The sequence below is a fragment of the Berghia stephanieae genome, chromosome 2 (genome assembly GCF_034508935.2).
Source record: "Berghia stephanieae isolate SIO BIC M18660-M18661 chromosome 2, UCSD_Bste_1.3, whole genome shotgun sequence".
In the NCBI taxonomy this organism is placed as follows: domain Eukaryota; kingdom Metazoa; phylum Mollusca; class Gastropoda; order Nudibranchia; family Aeolidiidae; genus Berghia; species Berghia stephanieae.
Genome location: NC_088361.1, coordinates 88,516,251 through 88,534,752, shown reverse-complemented (window position 1 = coordinate 88,534,752; position 18,502 = coordinate 88,516,251). Strand labels below are relative to the sequence as shown.

At 35.8% G+C, this 18,502-nt stretch overlaps 1 protein-coding gene across 2 annotated transcripts; it reads right to left on the bottom strand.

Moving 5' to 3' along the window:
* Nucleotides 1-498: 498 nt before the first annotated feature.
* Nucleotides 499-18,298, bottom strand: LOC144965768 (acetylcholine receptor subunit beta-like 1). 2 transcript variants are annotated; one of them, XM_078901452.1, is made up of 7 exons: nt 18,133-18,271; nt 17,637-17,997; nt 6,872-7,005; nt 6,147-6,191; nt 4,282-4,391; nt 2,600-3,665; nt 499-1,357 (listed from the first exon to the last, which is right to left on the bottom strand). In XM_078901452.1, exons 2-7 carry the CDS (start codon nt 17,743-17,745, stop codon nt 1,178-1,180), a joined length of 1,644 nt encoding a protein of 547 aa, XP_078757578.1. In that variant the 5' UTR covers nt 17,746-17,997; nt 18,133-18,271; the 3' UTR covers nt 499-1,177. The 2 variants fall into 2 exon arrangements, with proteins under 2 accessions (XP_078757578.1, XP_078757577.1); XM_078901451.1 differs by having other exon boundaries at nt 17,637-18,298.
* Between the last annotated feature and the right edge of the window lie 204 nt (nt 18,299-18,502).

Below are 18,502 nucleotides of genomic sequence, written 5' to 3'. Positions count from 1 at the left end.
GATCTTTATCTCACACCAGTGCCTGATACCTAATTTAATTTTGTCAATTAGAAATTTGACAATTTGATAAGAAAAAAATTGCGCCAAAATTGGAAATCACAAGTCATATCCACTGTAATTTATCTCATCATATACTTTTAGCTCTTTACAGTTGATGAACTTGCACTCATTCTTATTAATAGGTAAAACAAATCAATATTACTTAAATTTCATGGTCTAAACTTAAAATTAAGTTTCCTTCTCTTGTAAATACCGGCTTACGACGGTGGGTCACATATCTAAAAGACGAAGAACCCAGTAGGTGAGTTCAATGACTGGCCGTAGGTTGTTACAATTCGACAGTAGTCTGGAAAAAAAACCGTAATAAAAATGTTGGCCTGAAAATTTGTCCTTCAAATATCGAAAAACTCTCAAAACTGGGAGTTCCGAAATCCCAGGTTAAAGATTTGTGTTTCCAAGATGAGTGTTGTGTTAATCGATCAACATTATTAGGCAGCGTTTTTTGGCCAAGATTTTAAATAATATGTATTTATTCAGAGCATGGTATGGAGCAATGAGATAAAAAAAAAAACAAACAAACAAAACAAACATTATAAACAAAAACAAACCAAGATATATTATATTCAATATCATTTTCTACTTTGAATACTGTCTTTCGGTATTGTACTAATTCATCGAGCACATCAGAGCGCGTCCAAATATAAGTAAGGGTAAAACAAATACAATTTACTGTATTGACACAGCTTTAGCACCACACCACCAACAATGTTGCTATCTTGACTTAAAGTTTAAGAGAAGTTTATTGTTATCAATTATTGCACATTTTATGTAGTTTAATGCAGTGCTCTTGAAAAAAGAAAGGTATTTAAAAATTTTGCCAGAATACTCGTCCTTCAAATATCGATCGATTTAAAAGACACTACACTTCCATGCCTTATTGATTTATTTGGGATATGAATGTTTGTTTAAGGCATCTTTGCAGATTCAGAGTGTGTGTATGCGTATAATATAGCATAATGACAGTGATACGTTTTATAACGAAGAGGTTTGCAACTTGATCGGTTTTTGAAGGAAACATGTTTAAATAGATGTATTTCCAGAGTACTGCATGTCGTTAACTGATTTAAAACCCCGCCCGTAGACCATCTTGTTACATAATAAAAATCCAATGCCGTTACTACTCAGCAGGGTTATGTTTGTTCTTGATGTCGTTAATGATTTTTTCCTGATCGACGTATTCTAAAATATGAGGCGCGTTCAGTAAAATCCCAGCGGTTCCCGCCACAGTGACCGACAGGAAGATGACAAGAAGAAGACGATCCAAGACTCGGGCTACGTACTTCCAGTCTTCAAGGATCTGTATGAAAAAAAATGTTTTTAAATATAATGATAATATAATAATAATAATAATAATAATAATAATAATAATAATAATAATAATAATAATAATAATAATAATAATAATAATAATAATAATAATAATAATAATAATAATAATAGTAATAGTAAATATAATAATAATAATAATAATAATAATAATAATAATAATAATAATAATAATAATAATAGTAATAGTAGTAATAATAATAATAATAATAATAATAATAATAATAATAATAATTAATAGTGATAACAGTAATGATAATAATGATAATAGTAATGAGAAGCAGAAGAAGAAGAAGAAGAAGAAGAAGAAGAAGAAGAAGAAGAAGAAGAAGAAGAAGAAGAAGAAGAAGAAGAAGAAGAAGAAGAAGAAGAAGAAGAAGAAGAAGAAGAAGGAGGAGGAGGAGGAGGAGGAGGAGGAGGAGGAGGAGAAGAAGAAGAAGAAGAAGAAGAAGAAGAAGAAGGAGGAGGAGGAGGAGGAGGAGGAGGAGGAGAAGAAGAAGAAGAAGAAGAAGAAGAAGAAGAAGAAGAAGAAGAAGAAGAACCTTATGATGATAAAGAATGTTTTAATAATAATACAATTACCAGCTTCTGATAGCTTTGTGTTCACTTAAGCACAGAGATATTACAGTTTTCTATGTGACTTTTATTGTTTTTATAATGCATATTTTAAATTATATTCCGTTATTTCTAAGAATCAGAGTGTCTGGTTGGTTAAAAGAAAAAAATATATCAATCAAAATGCCTGCCCATGTTTTTGTAAGGTACTTCCTAATTGGCATCCTTTATGTTACTTGTCTCAACACAAGTCTCTAAAATCTGAAATGTTCAACTTACATCATTTTTATTTAGACCTTTCTGTATTTTGTCTTATAAACCCAGGAATTAAAGCCATCCGAAATATAGATAGATAAGTAAATAAATAATAAATTAAAAATAATACAAAAGACGTAAATAAAAGTTAATAATAATAATAATAATAATAATAATAATAATAATAATAATAATAATAATAATAATAATAATAATAATAATAATAATAATAATAATAAATATGTAAATAGATAAATAATGAGTAGTAAAATTTATATTTCAAAAATCAGGTAAACAATGTGAATTGTTATCCAGCATACATATAAATAACAATTATACACTCAGATAGCTAGTAATGTCTACAAAATCGATGCCTTTAATTATTTGATTACTTAAAACTTACAACTTCGTATTCCTCCTCTGCTTTAAGATGGTGGTAAATAAAAGTGATGGACTCAATTGTTTTGTATAGCTCTGGGGTCATGGTAAACTGGCTGGAAGAATCTGAGCTGTCTTGTCTAACGGGGGAAGCTTTGGCGAACTGACGATGAAGATGGGTCTCACTGCTCGAGTTGGAGTACCCGCCACTCGAATCTTTCTTGGTGCTACTCGGCGTCGTCAACTTGCAGTGAGGGTGGTGTACTTCGGTCAGCTCAAGAAAATCATTGTTGCGACTGGCGTTGAAGTTATCTCTTCGGCCGTCAAGTGTGGAGAACATTGATGAAGGTGGTGTAGGTGGCTTCCCTTCCCATCTCTCGTGGTGATCTGGTCGTTCCATGAACAAATATTTTGGGAGCTCTCTGATGAATATAACGCGAATCCAATGGGGCATTTGATGAGTTCGAGGGGTGCGGTAGTTTCTGTTGATGATGACGACGGTGGAGAAGATAGCGATGAGATTCATTATGAAGGTGAATAGTAAATATTTAGCGATGAGGGGGATTGTCAAAGACGGGGGAAGAATCTTTGAAACTAGCAACAGGAACACAACCAATGCTAGAAGAACGGAGATACAAAGTGTGATTTTCTCTCCTGCATCAGCTGGTAAAGCAAAAACGCAAACACTGACGAATGAGATCAATACACAAGGTATGATTAGATTAACAGTATAAAATAAAGTCTTTCGTCTCAAGATAAATTTAAACACAATAATTTGTTTTTCCTCCCCGTTGACTTCATCTTTGAGGGTATCGATACGACCAGGGCAATCGATAATGTCCCAAATACCACTCTTCAAGTAATCGCCCAGATCGAGGCGATCCATATTTAGATAAAATGTGTAAGTCAGAGCTTTGCCTTTGTGGGTCCATGACCCGAATTTCATCTCACAAATCTGCTGGTCGAAGGGAAAATACTGCACGTCTATGGAGCAGGAACTTTTGTAGATGGCCGGAGGAATCCAGTAAACGGTACTGTCGTGTTCTATGATGGTATTGGACTTGTAGGTCACTTCAAAGTTACCATCGGCACTGAAATACAAGATATAAGATATGAGTCTTTCTTAGAATAAGTAAAAACGACGGATTGTTGTTGTCAATTATTGACTAATCCCTGAATTTTCCATGAAATGTGTAACAGATAGTCTAAACAATGTATTAAATTTAAAAAACTGAGTTAAGCCGGATGCTTCAAAAAGAAAATGTAAATGTTTGAGACTTTAGTAAAAGTTTTATGTTCCATTGGAGAGAATTGACATAATATGTTGATAAGACAACAAAAAAGGTCTTTTGTCATTTAGGTTTATCCCAAAAAAATGAAATAAGTATTTCCATTTTACCCAGTACCAGTCTTCGGTGATGATGATGATGATGATGATGATGATGATGATGATGATGATGATGATGATGATGATGATGATGATGATCGTGATGATGATGATGATGATGATGATGATGATGATGATGATGATGAAAAGCAGAAGAAAACGGAGAAGAAGAAGAAGAAGAAGAAGAAGAAGAAGAAGAAGAAGAAGAAGAAGAAGAAGAAGAAGAAGAAGAAGGAGAAGAAGGAGGAAGAGGAGGAGTAGCAGCATGAAGAAGAGGAGAAGGAAGATAAGACGAAAACTAAAAATAACAATATTCTTACTTGTTAAATAAAACAAAGTCAGGAACCCATATCTTTTCAGGGTTGAGGTAGATGGTTTCGATGTTGCCGTAGTAAACAGGATCCCATGTCAGCTGGAAGTCGTTCCAATACTAAACCATGGGGAGATGTGGAGATAATTAATATATAATGATTGTTTCAATGTCTAATACTACAACACAGTGATTAGTCTAGTGTGCAAGAGAACAAGAGAACGAGAGATAGAAATATATATATATATATATATATATATATATATATATATATATATATATATATATATATATATATATATATAGAGAGAGAGAGAGAGAGAGAGAGAGAGAGAGAGAGAGAGAAGAGAGGATACTGAAAGGGAGATTAGAGGGAGGAGAGAGAAGGTATATGTGTCTGTGTAAAGAGAGAATATGAGAGAAAAGGAGGGAGAGAGAGAGAGAGACAGAGAGAGAGAGAGGAGGAGGAGGAGGAGGAGGAGGAGGAGGAGGAGGAGGAGGAGGAGAAAAAGGAGAGAGAACCCGTGTGTGTGTGTGTGTGTGTGCATGTGTGTGTGCGCGTGTGATAGAGAGAGAGAGAGAGAGAGAGAGAGAGAGAGAGAGAGAGAGAAAGTGCGAAAGAAAGGAGAAGAGTGAGAAGATGTTTTTAAGATAGATAGATAAATATATGTTCAGATAGAAAAATAATCGATAGTTAGATAGATAGATAGATAGATAGATAAATAGATAGATAGATAGATAGATAAATAGGTAGATAGATAGATAGATAGATAGATAGATAGATAGATAGATAGATAGATAGATAGATAGATAGATAGATAGATAGATAGATAGATAGATAGATAGATAGATAAATAATTAGATAGGTATTACATTGTGTTATGATACAAATGAAATCGATAGGGAGGAATTAAAAAATTATACATCTTCATCAAACTAGCTTGTCATCATCACGCCGTGAAGGTAAACATCGTAAATTATTTTGTTTCTAAACATCAGCAAAAATACTTCTTGAAGGATAGATACTAATCGGAAGTTATCGTTTTTACAATTAGCCAGATTTGTTTATTATATTGTCATGAAGTCAGAGTAGCAATGAACATGACACTAAGCTACTAGAAGTTGTGGACTGTATATTAGTACAAACTGAATATTGAGGACAGTTTTTTAAAAGAAGAAAACACCAATACGCTATTTTTTGATTTCGTTTCCACTTGGTTTTTATTTTTAAATTTTGCCGACTAGATGTTTAAAATATCTCCCCTGCCTTCTGTCCAAATTTAAAGTGATATTATATTAACGTTAATACTGGTTTTGTTATTGGCCAGTGATTGGCATTTGTGAATTTTTTATAAAGCTGTTGTATTCATTTTTGTTCATTACTAAGTGAAAAAACATAAATACGTTATGCTTAACACATTTTAACATGGATCTCTTCTCCGATTAAGATTTTGTAGCCAAAATGATAAATACAAGTGTCCAAAAAAACCAAACAAAAAAACAAACAAAAAACAAAAAAAACAAGTGATTATTTTTACATGTAAAGCGATCTGGCATAACGCTTTATAAAATGCTCTTTTTGTTATTCATAATCATCACTAATTCTGCTCATATTCTGAGAAAAAAGATACTCGTATTTAAAATTTTGGTCAGAAAACTCTTCCTTGAAATATCAATGTATTAATGTGACTCTCATATTGGCAAAAACTTTCAAACCTGGAACTTCCAGATTTGAGAATTTTAGAAAAGGTGAGAGTCATTTTAATTGATTGATATTTAAAGGATGATATTTCTGGTCATAATTTTAAATATTTGGGTTATACTTTTTTCTTTCACAGTTCGGCTGTATAAATATTGAGAGATTAAATTACATACCACTTGTAGCCAGACATTGGTCTTCATCATTTGGTTCTTCTCGTCCTAAGATTTAGAATAGTAACATCTCTGTGTTAATGGGGTGATACCAGCAATATTGACGAGAGTCGTAACGATAATGACGATGAGGATGGTAGTGGTGGCGCTAGTTGTGGTGGTGGTGATGATATTGAGGTGATATTGATGATGATGATGATGATGATGATGATGATGATGATGATGATGATGATGATGATGATGAGGATGATGATGGTGAAGGTGGTGGTGATGGCGGTGGTGGTGGTGGTGGTGGTGATGGTGATTATGATGATGATGATGATGATGATGATGATGATGATGATGATGATAATAATGATGATGAAGAGGAGGAGGAGGAGGAGGAGGAGGAGGAGGAGGAAGAGGTTGGGGAGGATGGTTGTGGTTGTGGTGGTAGGAATGATGATGATGGTGATGGTAGTGGTGGTGGTGTTCATGATAATGTGAAAGGCAAAGAAAGAGATATAGAGGGAGAGACAGAGAGAGAGATAGAAAGAAAGAGAGAGAAAGAGAGAGAGAGAGGAATAGAGAGAGAGGGAGAGAGAGATAAAGAGAGAGAGAGAAAGAGAGATAGAGAGATAGAGAGATAGAGAGATAGAGAGGGAGAGTGAGATAGATAGAGAGAGACAGGCAGAGAAAGAGAGAGAGAGAGAGAGCGAGAGAGAGAGATAGAGAGATAGACGGCTCACCACATCGATGATCTGGCTGAGAGCTAAGCTGAATTCGATGGCCAGGGAATCGTTACTGTGATGGACAGGCCGGATCAATGGGTTGTAGCCTTTCTTGATGAAGATATCGTATAATAGACGCTTTTCGTGCTCGGCTGGAATGACAAGTAAAATGTGTGAAATGTTCAAATCTATCAGACTAAATGAGAATAAAGATCAGTGGGCCCAATGCTTTTTTGTTACACCGAGTGATAATATAGTTTCAATAAACTCATTTGCTGAAACAGGAACATTAGTAAATTATTAATTCCCATCTTTATTATTGTCAATGAATAGGGTATTAATAATAATAAATGATAATAATGCTGAAAACTAAAATAGCGCTATAGATAGTATGCAGATGACGTCACTCAGGCCTTTGTTATGGTTTTTGCCATCCGCGTTTGTGAGTTGTTCTCACTAAACTGTATTAACCAGACTATAAAAGTTCATGGTTACACAGAGTTTTTGTGTTGGTCCGTTATACTTCCAGATGGCAATGTTGTGAACTCCTTGGCCAAGCGCATTCTATCTATAACTCCGAGACACCGGACTCTAAGCGCATAATTTACAAATCACCTTGGCTGAAACATACTCATTCACACACACTCACACACACACACACACACACACACACATACATATATATATATCTTCATCTTCGAACTATCTATATATATATATATATACACCACAGCGTACAAACCACATCTTTCTTCTCATATCATCTACTAAAATCGAAACATATATGTTTTAAGCCAACGTTTAACAATAGACAAAGATTCTTTTTCACGAATGCTCTGTGGTAAGGCGTTCCAAACAGAGGGCCGAAATGAGAAAAGGATCTCATTCCAGCATTTTTCCGTATTCGAGGGACAACTAGTTTGGTGGAATCACTGGCCGAACGTAATGGCCGGGGTTTTGAATATCTTTCAATTAGTTCTGAAAGGTAGGAAGGGGCGGTACTTTCAAGACAACGATATTAACATGGTCTTCATTTGCTGAAAACACTGCTGTGCGTTTAGACAAAATACTCATACATCCGCTAGTCGGATATACCAAATGCACTAACACACAAAATCATGTGTAACTTTAAACGTTTTTTGTCTGATTGATAGAATTTAGTGAGAACTACTCATAAAATGGTTGGCTTAAAAACAATTACAAATAGCTGAATGACGTCAATTTTGTTCGATCTATTATTGCTGATGTGATGTTATTGTTGATTGTATCATATTTCATTAATTTTACCACTATTATTAGTATTATCATCTTGCATTTGTTGGTTTTAATTATCGTATCGTATCGTATCCTATCGTTGAAGTGGTAATAGTTTCTAAATTCCCATAACTGCTCTGTGTAACTTTTATGCATAGATACTATTTATCAATTGAATGGATTAGCCAGGAGGTGGGCAGAAAGAAAATGGCTCAAGTCCAGAGATGCTGTCGATAAGAAGCGGTACATCGCGGCTAGAAATGATGCGAAAGCCGTCAATTTCAGGGCCAAAAAGAAATTCTATGAAGACAGCCTGAAAAACGTGGGACATTCGAGACAATTCTTTGCCTTGACCAAGGAACTGCAGATCTACCAACTCGCTTTGGTCAATATTTTAAAGAAAAAACGGATACAATCAGGAAAGAACTCTCGTCTGAATCGATCCATACAACATTTGACAAGTTTCATGGTGATTCATTAACACATTTTTCAAAGATTACTGAAGCTGACTTGTGTGATTGCATTATGTCGTCTCCAACTAAAAGTTGTGATTTAGACCCCGTAAATACTGCCATTCTAAAAAAGTGCATTGATGTAATTTTAACACCATTTACATGTATTGTTAATAATTCGATGCAGTCAGGTGCTGTACCAGACATTTACAAAGTTGCTCATGTCAAAACCCCTTTTGAAAAAGCATGATCTCGATAAAGAGAACTTAAAAAACTATCACCCTGTCTCTAATCTTCCTTTTCTCTCTAAGATCTTAGAAAAGCTTGTTTTGAAAAAAATACTGTCTCATCTTAAAAATAATTGTCTTGAAGAAAAATTTCAGTCTGCTTATAGGCAACATCATTCGACGGAAACCGCACTTTTTAGGATTGTTAATGATCTCCTCTCTGTTATAGACAATGGTCCATGTTCTTTGCTGAATTTGCTTGACCTATCGTCTGCTTTTGATACTATTGATCACAATCTTCTTCTCAAACGTCTTGAAATTACTTATGGCGTGTCTGGTGCAGCGCTTGATTGGTTTAGGTCATATTTGTTTAATCGTAAACAGTACGGTGGATGAATATAGATCTGAGGAAATCTTTCTTTATTGTGGGGTTCCCCAGTGTTCAGTACTTGGACCCGTTCTTTTTGTTCTGTACCTTGGCCCTCTGTCTAAAATCATCGGAAGTCTGTCTTACCATCAATACGCTGACGATACGCAATTGTACTGCGTTTCCAATACGAGAAATTTACAAGAAGTATCAGACAATAATAAAAATTGTATCCAAAGTGTTAAGAAATGGATGAATGAGAACAGACTGAAACTGAATGATGATAAGACGGAGGTGCTGCATGTGGGGAACAGGAAGTGGAAAAGTGAAACAGATTTGAAGTTGGGGATGCCTCCATTCAAATTGTTGACAAAGTGAAAAACCTTGGCACATTCTTAGACTCTGGACTGTCGATGGAGCATCAGGTTAATAATTTGGTTAGATCTCTCTTTTTCCAACTAAAAAAGATTGCTTCCATTAGACGGTTCATATCCGAGGATGTGACCAAGCACCTGGTTGTGTCCCTCGTACTATCGAAATTGGATTATTGTAATGCTCTGTTGTTTGGCGTTTCGCAATACAATCTGAAACGTCTTCAGATTGTCCAAAACAGCGCTACCAGACTAGTATTCATGAAGCGTAGGTGCGACTCTGCCGGACCTCTACTTCATGACTGCATTGGCTGCCTGTTGGGAATAGGATTAAATTCAAAGCTTGTGTTTTAGTGTTGTCTTGAAGGTACTGCCCCTTCCTACCTTTCGGAACTAATTGAAAGATATTCAAAACCCCGCCCCTTACGTTCGGCCAGTGATTCCACAAAACTAGTTGTCCCTCGAATTCGGAAAAATGCTGGAATGAGATCCTTTTCTCGTTTCGGACCCTCTATTTGGAACGCCTTACCGCAGAGCATTGGTGAAAAAGAATCTTTGTCTATTTTTAAACGTTCGCTTAAAACATATCTGTTTTGATTTTAGTAGATGGTATAAGAAGCAAGATAGGTTTGGTTTGTGTTGTGTGTTATGTTGTGTGTGTGTGCTTGTGTGTGTAAATGATTATGTTTCAGCCAAAGTAATTTGTAATTTAAGCGCTTAGAGTCTGGTGTCTCGGAGTATAGCGCTATATAAGTTTTCAGCATTATTATTATTATTATTATTATTATTATTATTATTATTATTATTATTATTATTATTATTATTATTATTATTATTATTATTATTATTATTATTAATTGGATAAACAGAATTCAATGTTAATTGATAATCTTGAGTATTAAATATCTAATACATAAATAAGTGTCATATTCAATATTCGTAGCATAATTAACTCATTTACATTCATTTGGCATGACCAACTTTGTACATTTTAGAATTTCAAATAATTGATATACAAAATGCAATATTATCCAATGTCATGTTACATCATTCATCAAAGTCAAACATGCTGGTTGTAAGTTATCTATCAGCGTTCATAAAACTATTAATTGAATTAGAATCATTTTCTCTCAAACTTTAGATTATTCCAAATTGCCACAGTTATTTGAATTATATTATTTTTCCTTTTAGACAGAATTACATCTTTCAACAAATATCCTAAACGTATCTCCTCTTTATTTAATCCCTTCTTTTAATTGAGTGGAGCATACTCAATGTCTCAATCGTTTCTATGTTATATGTTTGTGTTGAGAATATTGGCTATTAAGCTTAACTGATGGTCAAAATTATTCGCGATGGTGGTGTACGAACGAATCGGCGGTCTCAAGAAGTGGGTGAGAGAGGGATCTAGTAATGACTTTGGGTTTGAAACGAATATTTTTGTGTTCGTGGATAGCTCACACGGTAGAGCCACGCTCTCACCTGCCAGGCGGAGTTGTCGTACCAATAAGGTCGCAGGTTCGAACCCCACCACCGCCGCGAAAAATTTTTATTCTCTATTGTCTTCTGGCACTTTTCTATTCACTTCATATCTTGTTGTTACCAACATAAGTGCCTGCTCCACTCACTTTTCTGAATTAAAAATTCACCCCATACACCGGAGCATACTCAATGTCTCAATCGTTTCTATGTTATATGTTTGTGTTGAGAATATTGGCTATTAAGCTTAACTGCTGGTCAAAATTATTCGCGATGGTGGTGTACGAACGAATCGGCGGTCTCAAGAAGTGGGTGAGAGAGGGATCTAGTAATGACTTTGGGTTTGAAACGAATATTTTTGTGTTCGTGGATAGCTCACACGGTAGAGCCACGCTCTCACCTGCCAGGCGGAGTTGTCGTACCAATAAGGTCGCAGGTTCGAACCCCACCACCGCCGCGAAAAATTTTTATTCTCTATTGTCTTCTGGCACTTTTCTATTCACTTCATATCTTGTTGTTACTTCTTGTTTCTGTCCCTTGATCAGTGACTAATGACATTTATAAAGCACCACTCATACGGGACTGTTATCCATGTGTCTGATTGTTTTCTCTGTGTCGTGTGATTTGTGACTTTTGTTCACTTTTATATTGAAAAAAAAAATCTAACCCCTAACCAAATGACCATTAACCAATCAAAACATTGGATTCGTGACACACATTCGAACGCTCTCGAACCGGTGCCTTCGTAAACTCATAGCCAGGCGCTGATCAAAAAAAATTACGCCAAAATGCAATGTGCCAGACCATCAAAAGAAAACAAATCATGAGTTGCATTCAACAATCCAACAAATCGGATCATTTGTTTCCTTAGGCATTACTAAGGACATTGGGAGAGGTCTCTGTTCAGGTTCCAACCGTAGCCATCGTTAACTGATAGCCTGACACTGACCAAAAAAATGACGTCATGGGAGAAGTCTTTGGCCACAAAAGAAATCATATCGTGAGTTGTGTTCAATAGGTCAACCAATGGTATCACTTGTTTCCTTGAGCTCTACTAACGAAAACTCACTAGACGGGCGCACAAACCTTAAAAATGACGTCAAACTATAAGTCATGGTGGGTACAGTGTCAGGCGAGAAGTTAACGATGGCGACGGTCCAACCGAGTCATAAATCACATGATTTGTTGCTGTCCAACGATTGGAAATTTCTTAACAAATTTAAACACGCTGCATTGTTTATGAAAATTGTAAATATAGATAGTATGCGCTTGACTAAGAAGCTCACAACAATTTGCGATCCGAAAGTATAACGGACCAACACATAAAACTGTGTACCATGAACGTTTATAGTCTGGTTAATACAGTTTAGTGAGAATTACTCATAAAGGCGGATGGCAAAAAACAATAACAAAGACTTGAGTGACGTCATCTTCGAACTATCTATACTCATGTGTCAAGCTGAAGAAAATGACCAATCGTGATGCTAGATATTACAAAAGCTGTGAGCACTTTTCATTATGTAGGTTATTTTGAGCACATTTTGCAATGTGACCAATGACCTCGAGCACATGGAAAGGTAATATAGATCATTCCCATTAACAAGGTGGTTAACAAACCACAATTGGATTCAGTAGTCTGATGTCACGCCGCCTGGCAACGGCGGCCATCTTGGTTCTAAACAAAGAAAATCATTTCTTTTTATTATTCGTCTGGCTAGAACTTTTCATATGTCTTGTGATCAGAATATGTAAAAGTCAAAACATGATCAAATTTATGTGTTTTTTTTTTTCCTCTGGATACGCTTTTATCCTTGCCGGAGAAATATTTCATACGGGCGTCCGCCATTGTTCCGATAGTTTAGAGCCAGTGTTACTAAGTTCCCATGCGTCATTAGGAAGGAAGTGACGTTACGACTGTTGAAGAGTATTGGCTTCAACAGTCATGCTGCCACTTCACTCATAATGACGCATAGTAACTTAGTAACTGTCTATAAACTATCGGAACAATGGGGGACGCCCTTATGAAATATTTCTCTGACGACATAAAAGTGTATCCAGAGGAGAAAAAACATTCTAAGTATGATCATGCTTTGACTTTTATTCATTCTGATCCCATGACAAATGTAAAGTTCGAGTCAGCATGAAGAATAAAAAGTACCAATTTTCTTTGTTTAGAACCACGCTGCTCGCCGTTGCTGGGCGACATGACATCAGACTATTGAATCCAATTGACGTCTAAATAGAAGTCCTTGTATCAGGCTATTGATGCTGTGCCCTTTGCCAAAAATCCGACACTATTCGCCAGCCGGATGTTACGTACCAAAACAAAAATCTATGTGTAACCTTGAAAGTCTGATTGATGGGATTTAATGAGAATTACCTATAAAATGGCTGGCTTAAAACAATAACAAAGAGCCGAGCGACGTCAGCTTCATTCCTTCTATTGATGCTATGCGTCTAGTTGAAAACCTCACAATCAGACTATAAACGTTTAAGATTACACATATTTTTATGTGTTGGTACGATATATCCGGCTGGTGGATGTTATGTATATTTTAACTACGCGCATAGCATTGCTACGCTGACGATGGCTATGCCCACATCTGCTCGGACCTTCACATAATATGAACTGTTAACACAAGGAATGTGGAAGTCATGTTTATTAATCTTTAACATTCACAGGACACACAAGCTACGTTCCTTGTCCAATTAATTTCATTCCACTCCGATGCCCTTCTCTTTGTAGTATTTTGCTCTCTAATTTATTAGCTCCATATCTACATAGCCGCAATGTTTTCTTTTCTTTTCTCTTTCTACCTTCATTTTCTCCTATAATATTGTTATTACTATTATTATAATTGTTTTTATTATTATCATTATTATTATTATTATTATTATTATTATTATTATTATTATTATTATTATTATTATTATTATTATTATCATTATCATTATTGTTGTTATTGTTATCATTATTATTATTATTATTATTATTATTATTATTATTATTATTATTATTATTATCGTATGGTTAACGAACGGATAACAGGTTTAATAGGTTTATTTTGTTCCACACTTTCAAGGAGATTGGAACCAGTAATTTGAACACTATTGTCTCCTATTAAGCACGCCTATATTAAAGTCAATCTAGCTCATGATTTTAAACCAATATCTGCTCCCAAACTATACCTGCCGTGGAATGGGGTGACGAAGGTCTCATTCTACGGTCCTTGTTTCCAAAGCAACTTGGAGTTTACTAATACCGCTTTGGTACGCCGGGTCACATAAAATATCAATGATCCTGACTCTCTGTGTTATAACAAAAGCCTTTTCGAAACGGCAGATATTCGCTGTTCGTTGTTATTACGACATTTTGGTTATTTTTTGTTTGTTTATTGATGCTATGCGTTTAAGTTAAATATTCATAACATCGACTGTCGGATTTAACCTACCAACATACAAAAGTATGAGTAAACTTGAACGTTTGTACTCTGGTGCATATGATTTAGTGAAAACTAAACATTATATTTCTGTCTAAGAACAATAACAACACGCTGAGTGACGTCAATTTTTTTCCTTCGTTTCGTTTGTTTTTCTTTTAAGTGAAGAGCATTTTCTGCCACTCGCAAAATGTATTTCTACAATTATATCTTTACAACAAGGTAGGGGCGGTGTGCTTAAAAAATACTTGCTGTGCTGACAGGTAAGGTGAGGTGTGTTAAAAAAAAACAAAACTAAATAATTTCGGTTTTTCTCAAACCGTGAACGATTTGAGATTGGTTACTTGGCAACGATTTTGACAACAACTACTGTTTAATTTTACTTTCGTTTGGCAGTAGCGTAGCCGTCGTTATATTGTAGCCTGACACTGAAATCCAAAAGGACTGGCAGTTTGACGTCATTATTTGGTTTTTGCACCGTCTAGTGAGTTGTCGTAAATAGACCTCATGGAAACAAGTTATTTCATTGGTTGAACTCATGAATACAACTCACGATTTGTTTTCTTTTGTGCAAAAGACTGGCATTGACCAAAAAATGACGTCAAAATGCCAGTCTTTTGCCACAAAAGAAAACAAATCGTGAGTATAATTCAATAGTTTGACCAATGAAATAACTTCTTTCCTTGAGCTCTACTAACAACAACTCACTAGACGCTACACAAACCTAAAAGTGACGTCAAACTGCCAGTCCTAGAGGGTTCTAGTGTCAGGCTATAAGATAACGATGGCTACGCTAGAACCCTCTAAGACTTATAGTTTGACGTCATTTTTAAGGTTTGTGCAGCGTCTAATGAGTTGAAGTTAGTAGAGCTCAAGGAAACAAATGATTCCATTGGTTGACTTATTGAATGCAACTCTCGATTTGTTGTCTATTATGGCCAGACTTCATTTTGTTGGTCATTGCCAGGCTATAGATAGTATGCAGATGACGTCACTCAGGTCTTTGTTATTGTTTTTTGACTCCGTGTTTATGAGTAATGCTCACTAAACTGTATTAACCCGACTATAAACGTTCATGGATACACACAGTTTTGTGTGTTGGTCCGTTATACTTCCGGATGGCAATGTTATGAGCTTCTTAGCCAAGCGCATACTACCTGTAAGTTAGCGATGGCTACGATCGGACCACTAGTTTACGAAGGCTACGGTAGAACACTCGTTTCACACGGAAAGTGACCGAAGTCGAACCCGAGTGATGTCGAATTATTTTTCTTTCCGACCTCATTGTCCACCCAGCAATGATTGGGTAGCCGAGTCTGTGTTAGATCTGGCGGAAAGTACGTTGCGATATTATGACGTCCTATTTCTAAGGGTAGCAAGCAAAATATTGCTATTGTCCTTTACACACCATGGATGGAAACTGGGATTATCTTCGGGCTCCATTGGCCGACGGCTCTGAAGGACTACTCAGAGTTAGAGACGCTGTGTTATAATAGAAATCCCAATAAGCGCCTTTTATTGATTGGCTTACTGACTGACTTAAGGCCTTTCGCTTCCTCATCATCCGATCGAGACGCCTCGGTGCCTCTCTAATCATCTGTCATTTCCTTCCACAGTTCACGGTCTTTTGCTGTGGATGCTAAGTTCATAAGGTCTTCCTTTGATTTTAATTTTTCTTTTATTGATTAAGTATGGGAAATAATAATGTTCCATATCGTCTGCTGAAAGAAGTGGAGGGAAATGGAAGGAATGCAGTATAGATAGAACGAAGTTGACGTCACTCAGGTCTTTGTTATTGTTTTTTTTTTTTCCCTATACACGTTTACGAGTAATTCTCACTTAACTGTTTTATCCCGACTATAAAAGTTCATGGTTACACAGAGTTCTGTGTGTTGGTCCGTCTTACTTCCGGATGGCAATGTTGTGAGCTTCTTAGGTAATCGCATACTATCTATTGAAATATTAAACATGAGCATTTCGTATATGGCACAAAATCCACTAAACGTGCTCAAGGGCCTATAGCCAACAGCAATACTTAACATGTAGGACGAGACATGAAGCATGTTAGAAGAAATTACAAATTCTTTTATTCGACAAAGAAAACGCTGTTAATAACCAGGTCCTCATTTTACACCTGAGTGTTGTGAGAGAATGTGAGTAAAGAGCCTTTACTAAGGTCTCAACTATGTAATGGGACCAGGATCTTCCAATCCGATCGCGAGTGTCACACCACTAAACCACATAGCTGCATCATGTCTTACATGGCTTGGAAGATTCTTATAACGCACTTTGAGTACGTTTCGAAATTACTTTTGTGACCGATCCTCTCAAAACGGGTATTATATCGTGAAAAAAAATATATGCCTCAAATTGAATGTAGAACTATCGTCGCAAGGATTACAAAATCCCATTCATTCTTTTAACAAATTAACTGCCTTAATCTGAAAAGACACGTATTTTTAAAAAAATTGGCCAGAAAACTCGACCTTCAAATATCGATCGATTTAAATTTTACTGATCCACACCTAGATCCTCATCTTGATAAAAAACTATCAAACCTGTGACCTCCGCAAGGGAAAGATTTTTTTGTAAAGATGAAGGTCATTTAAATCGATCGATATTTGAAGGTCGAGTTTTCTGCCCAAATATTTTAGTACATATCTTTCCAGAGCACGGCAGTTAACTGGTTAAATAAAACATATATTTATCTTACTTTACGAGTACTTACTTTCAGATGTGATAACCCAGGTTGTTACGGGCTCATTGTAGTAGTGGAAATACTCTCATTTTAAGCAAAATAGTGTACATAACAACAATGCTAACTAAATCAAGACTACAATTATTGCATTCGGATATCAGACCTGATAACAAGTGTACGCAGATCTTACTCAAAATACAAAATAATAAAAAAAAAGTGTGTATGAAACAATGTCAGACAAAGCAATAAAAAAAATATAAGAAAACAATTTTAAAAATCCCCCAAAAAACAGTATTACTCCACGGGGGACCAAACCTCAGACCCCTTTATCACACCAGTGTCTGCTCCCTATTTTCTTAATTTCATATATTAGACCAAAATATACATTTTTCTGCGTCTTGTCGGGCCTGATACATTACCGTATTATGGCGACCGGTCCCATATATAGAAGATCAATTTCTTTTATTTTCAAACTAATTAATTGACAACACTCACCTCTCTCCGGACTTTCCATTTCCTGGGATTTCGATAGTTTGAGGACGTGTGCAAAGAAACAAATCACAAACAATAGTGATAATTTCCGAATAATAAGATGGGATTCCATATTGATGTGAAAAATCAAAGTATCTTATCTTTTATCCGGTTTTCTTACAAATGCCATGAAACTGTTATCCAGGCTGGAAAATTTAAACATCCGTTTAACTGGCAATTTAACCTAACACATTGATGAATATAAGCAATCTTTTTATCTACTTTGTTTTAAGAAACGAACATACTTTAAGCTATTTTCTGAATTATTCAGTGTGCTGTCTTTTTCTCAAAACAATCGAGTTATCTGTGCATGGATTTACATCCTCTTCCAGAGAGAGAGAGAGAGAGAGAGATTAGTTATCGCTCGCTGTCTCTCTTCTCTGTCAGAGAATCTTAGTTTTTCTGTCAAAAACAATAAAAACTGAAATACTTCAAACAGCTAAATTAATATTGTATCCACCTCATTAGCACATTTCATTTCTTGAATATTTCATGAGCACAACATTATTAGCAGAAATGAGAAATAAATCCGACATCACTGTATGTGGCCAGCACATAAAATCTCAACACACGGTCGCTAGCTCGTCGTCTATCGACCCGTGAGCGTGAGTAGGGAATGCGCGTGTGTGTGAGTGTGTGAGTATTTGTGTATATGGGTGTGTGTCTGTGTGTGTGAGAGAGAGAGTATAAAATGTGTGTGAGCGGGACCGTCTTGTAACAGATGTTCACCAACACGCGCTCGTAAAAATACATTAAGATAGATGGCACAACTATGAAGAGACATTGTTTGATTTCGCTGATAATAATGTATTCTCGTCTGAATATCATTT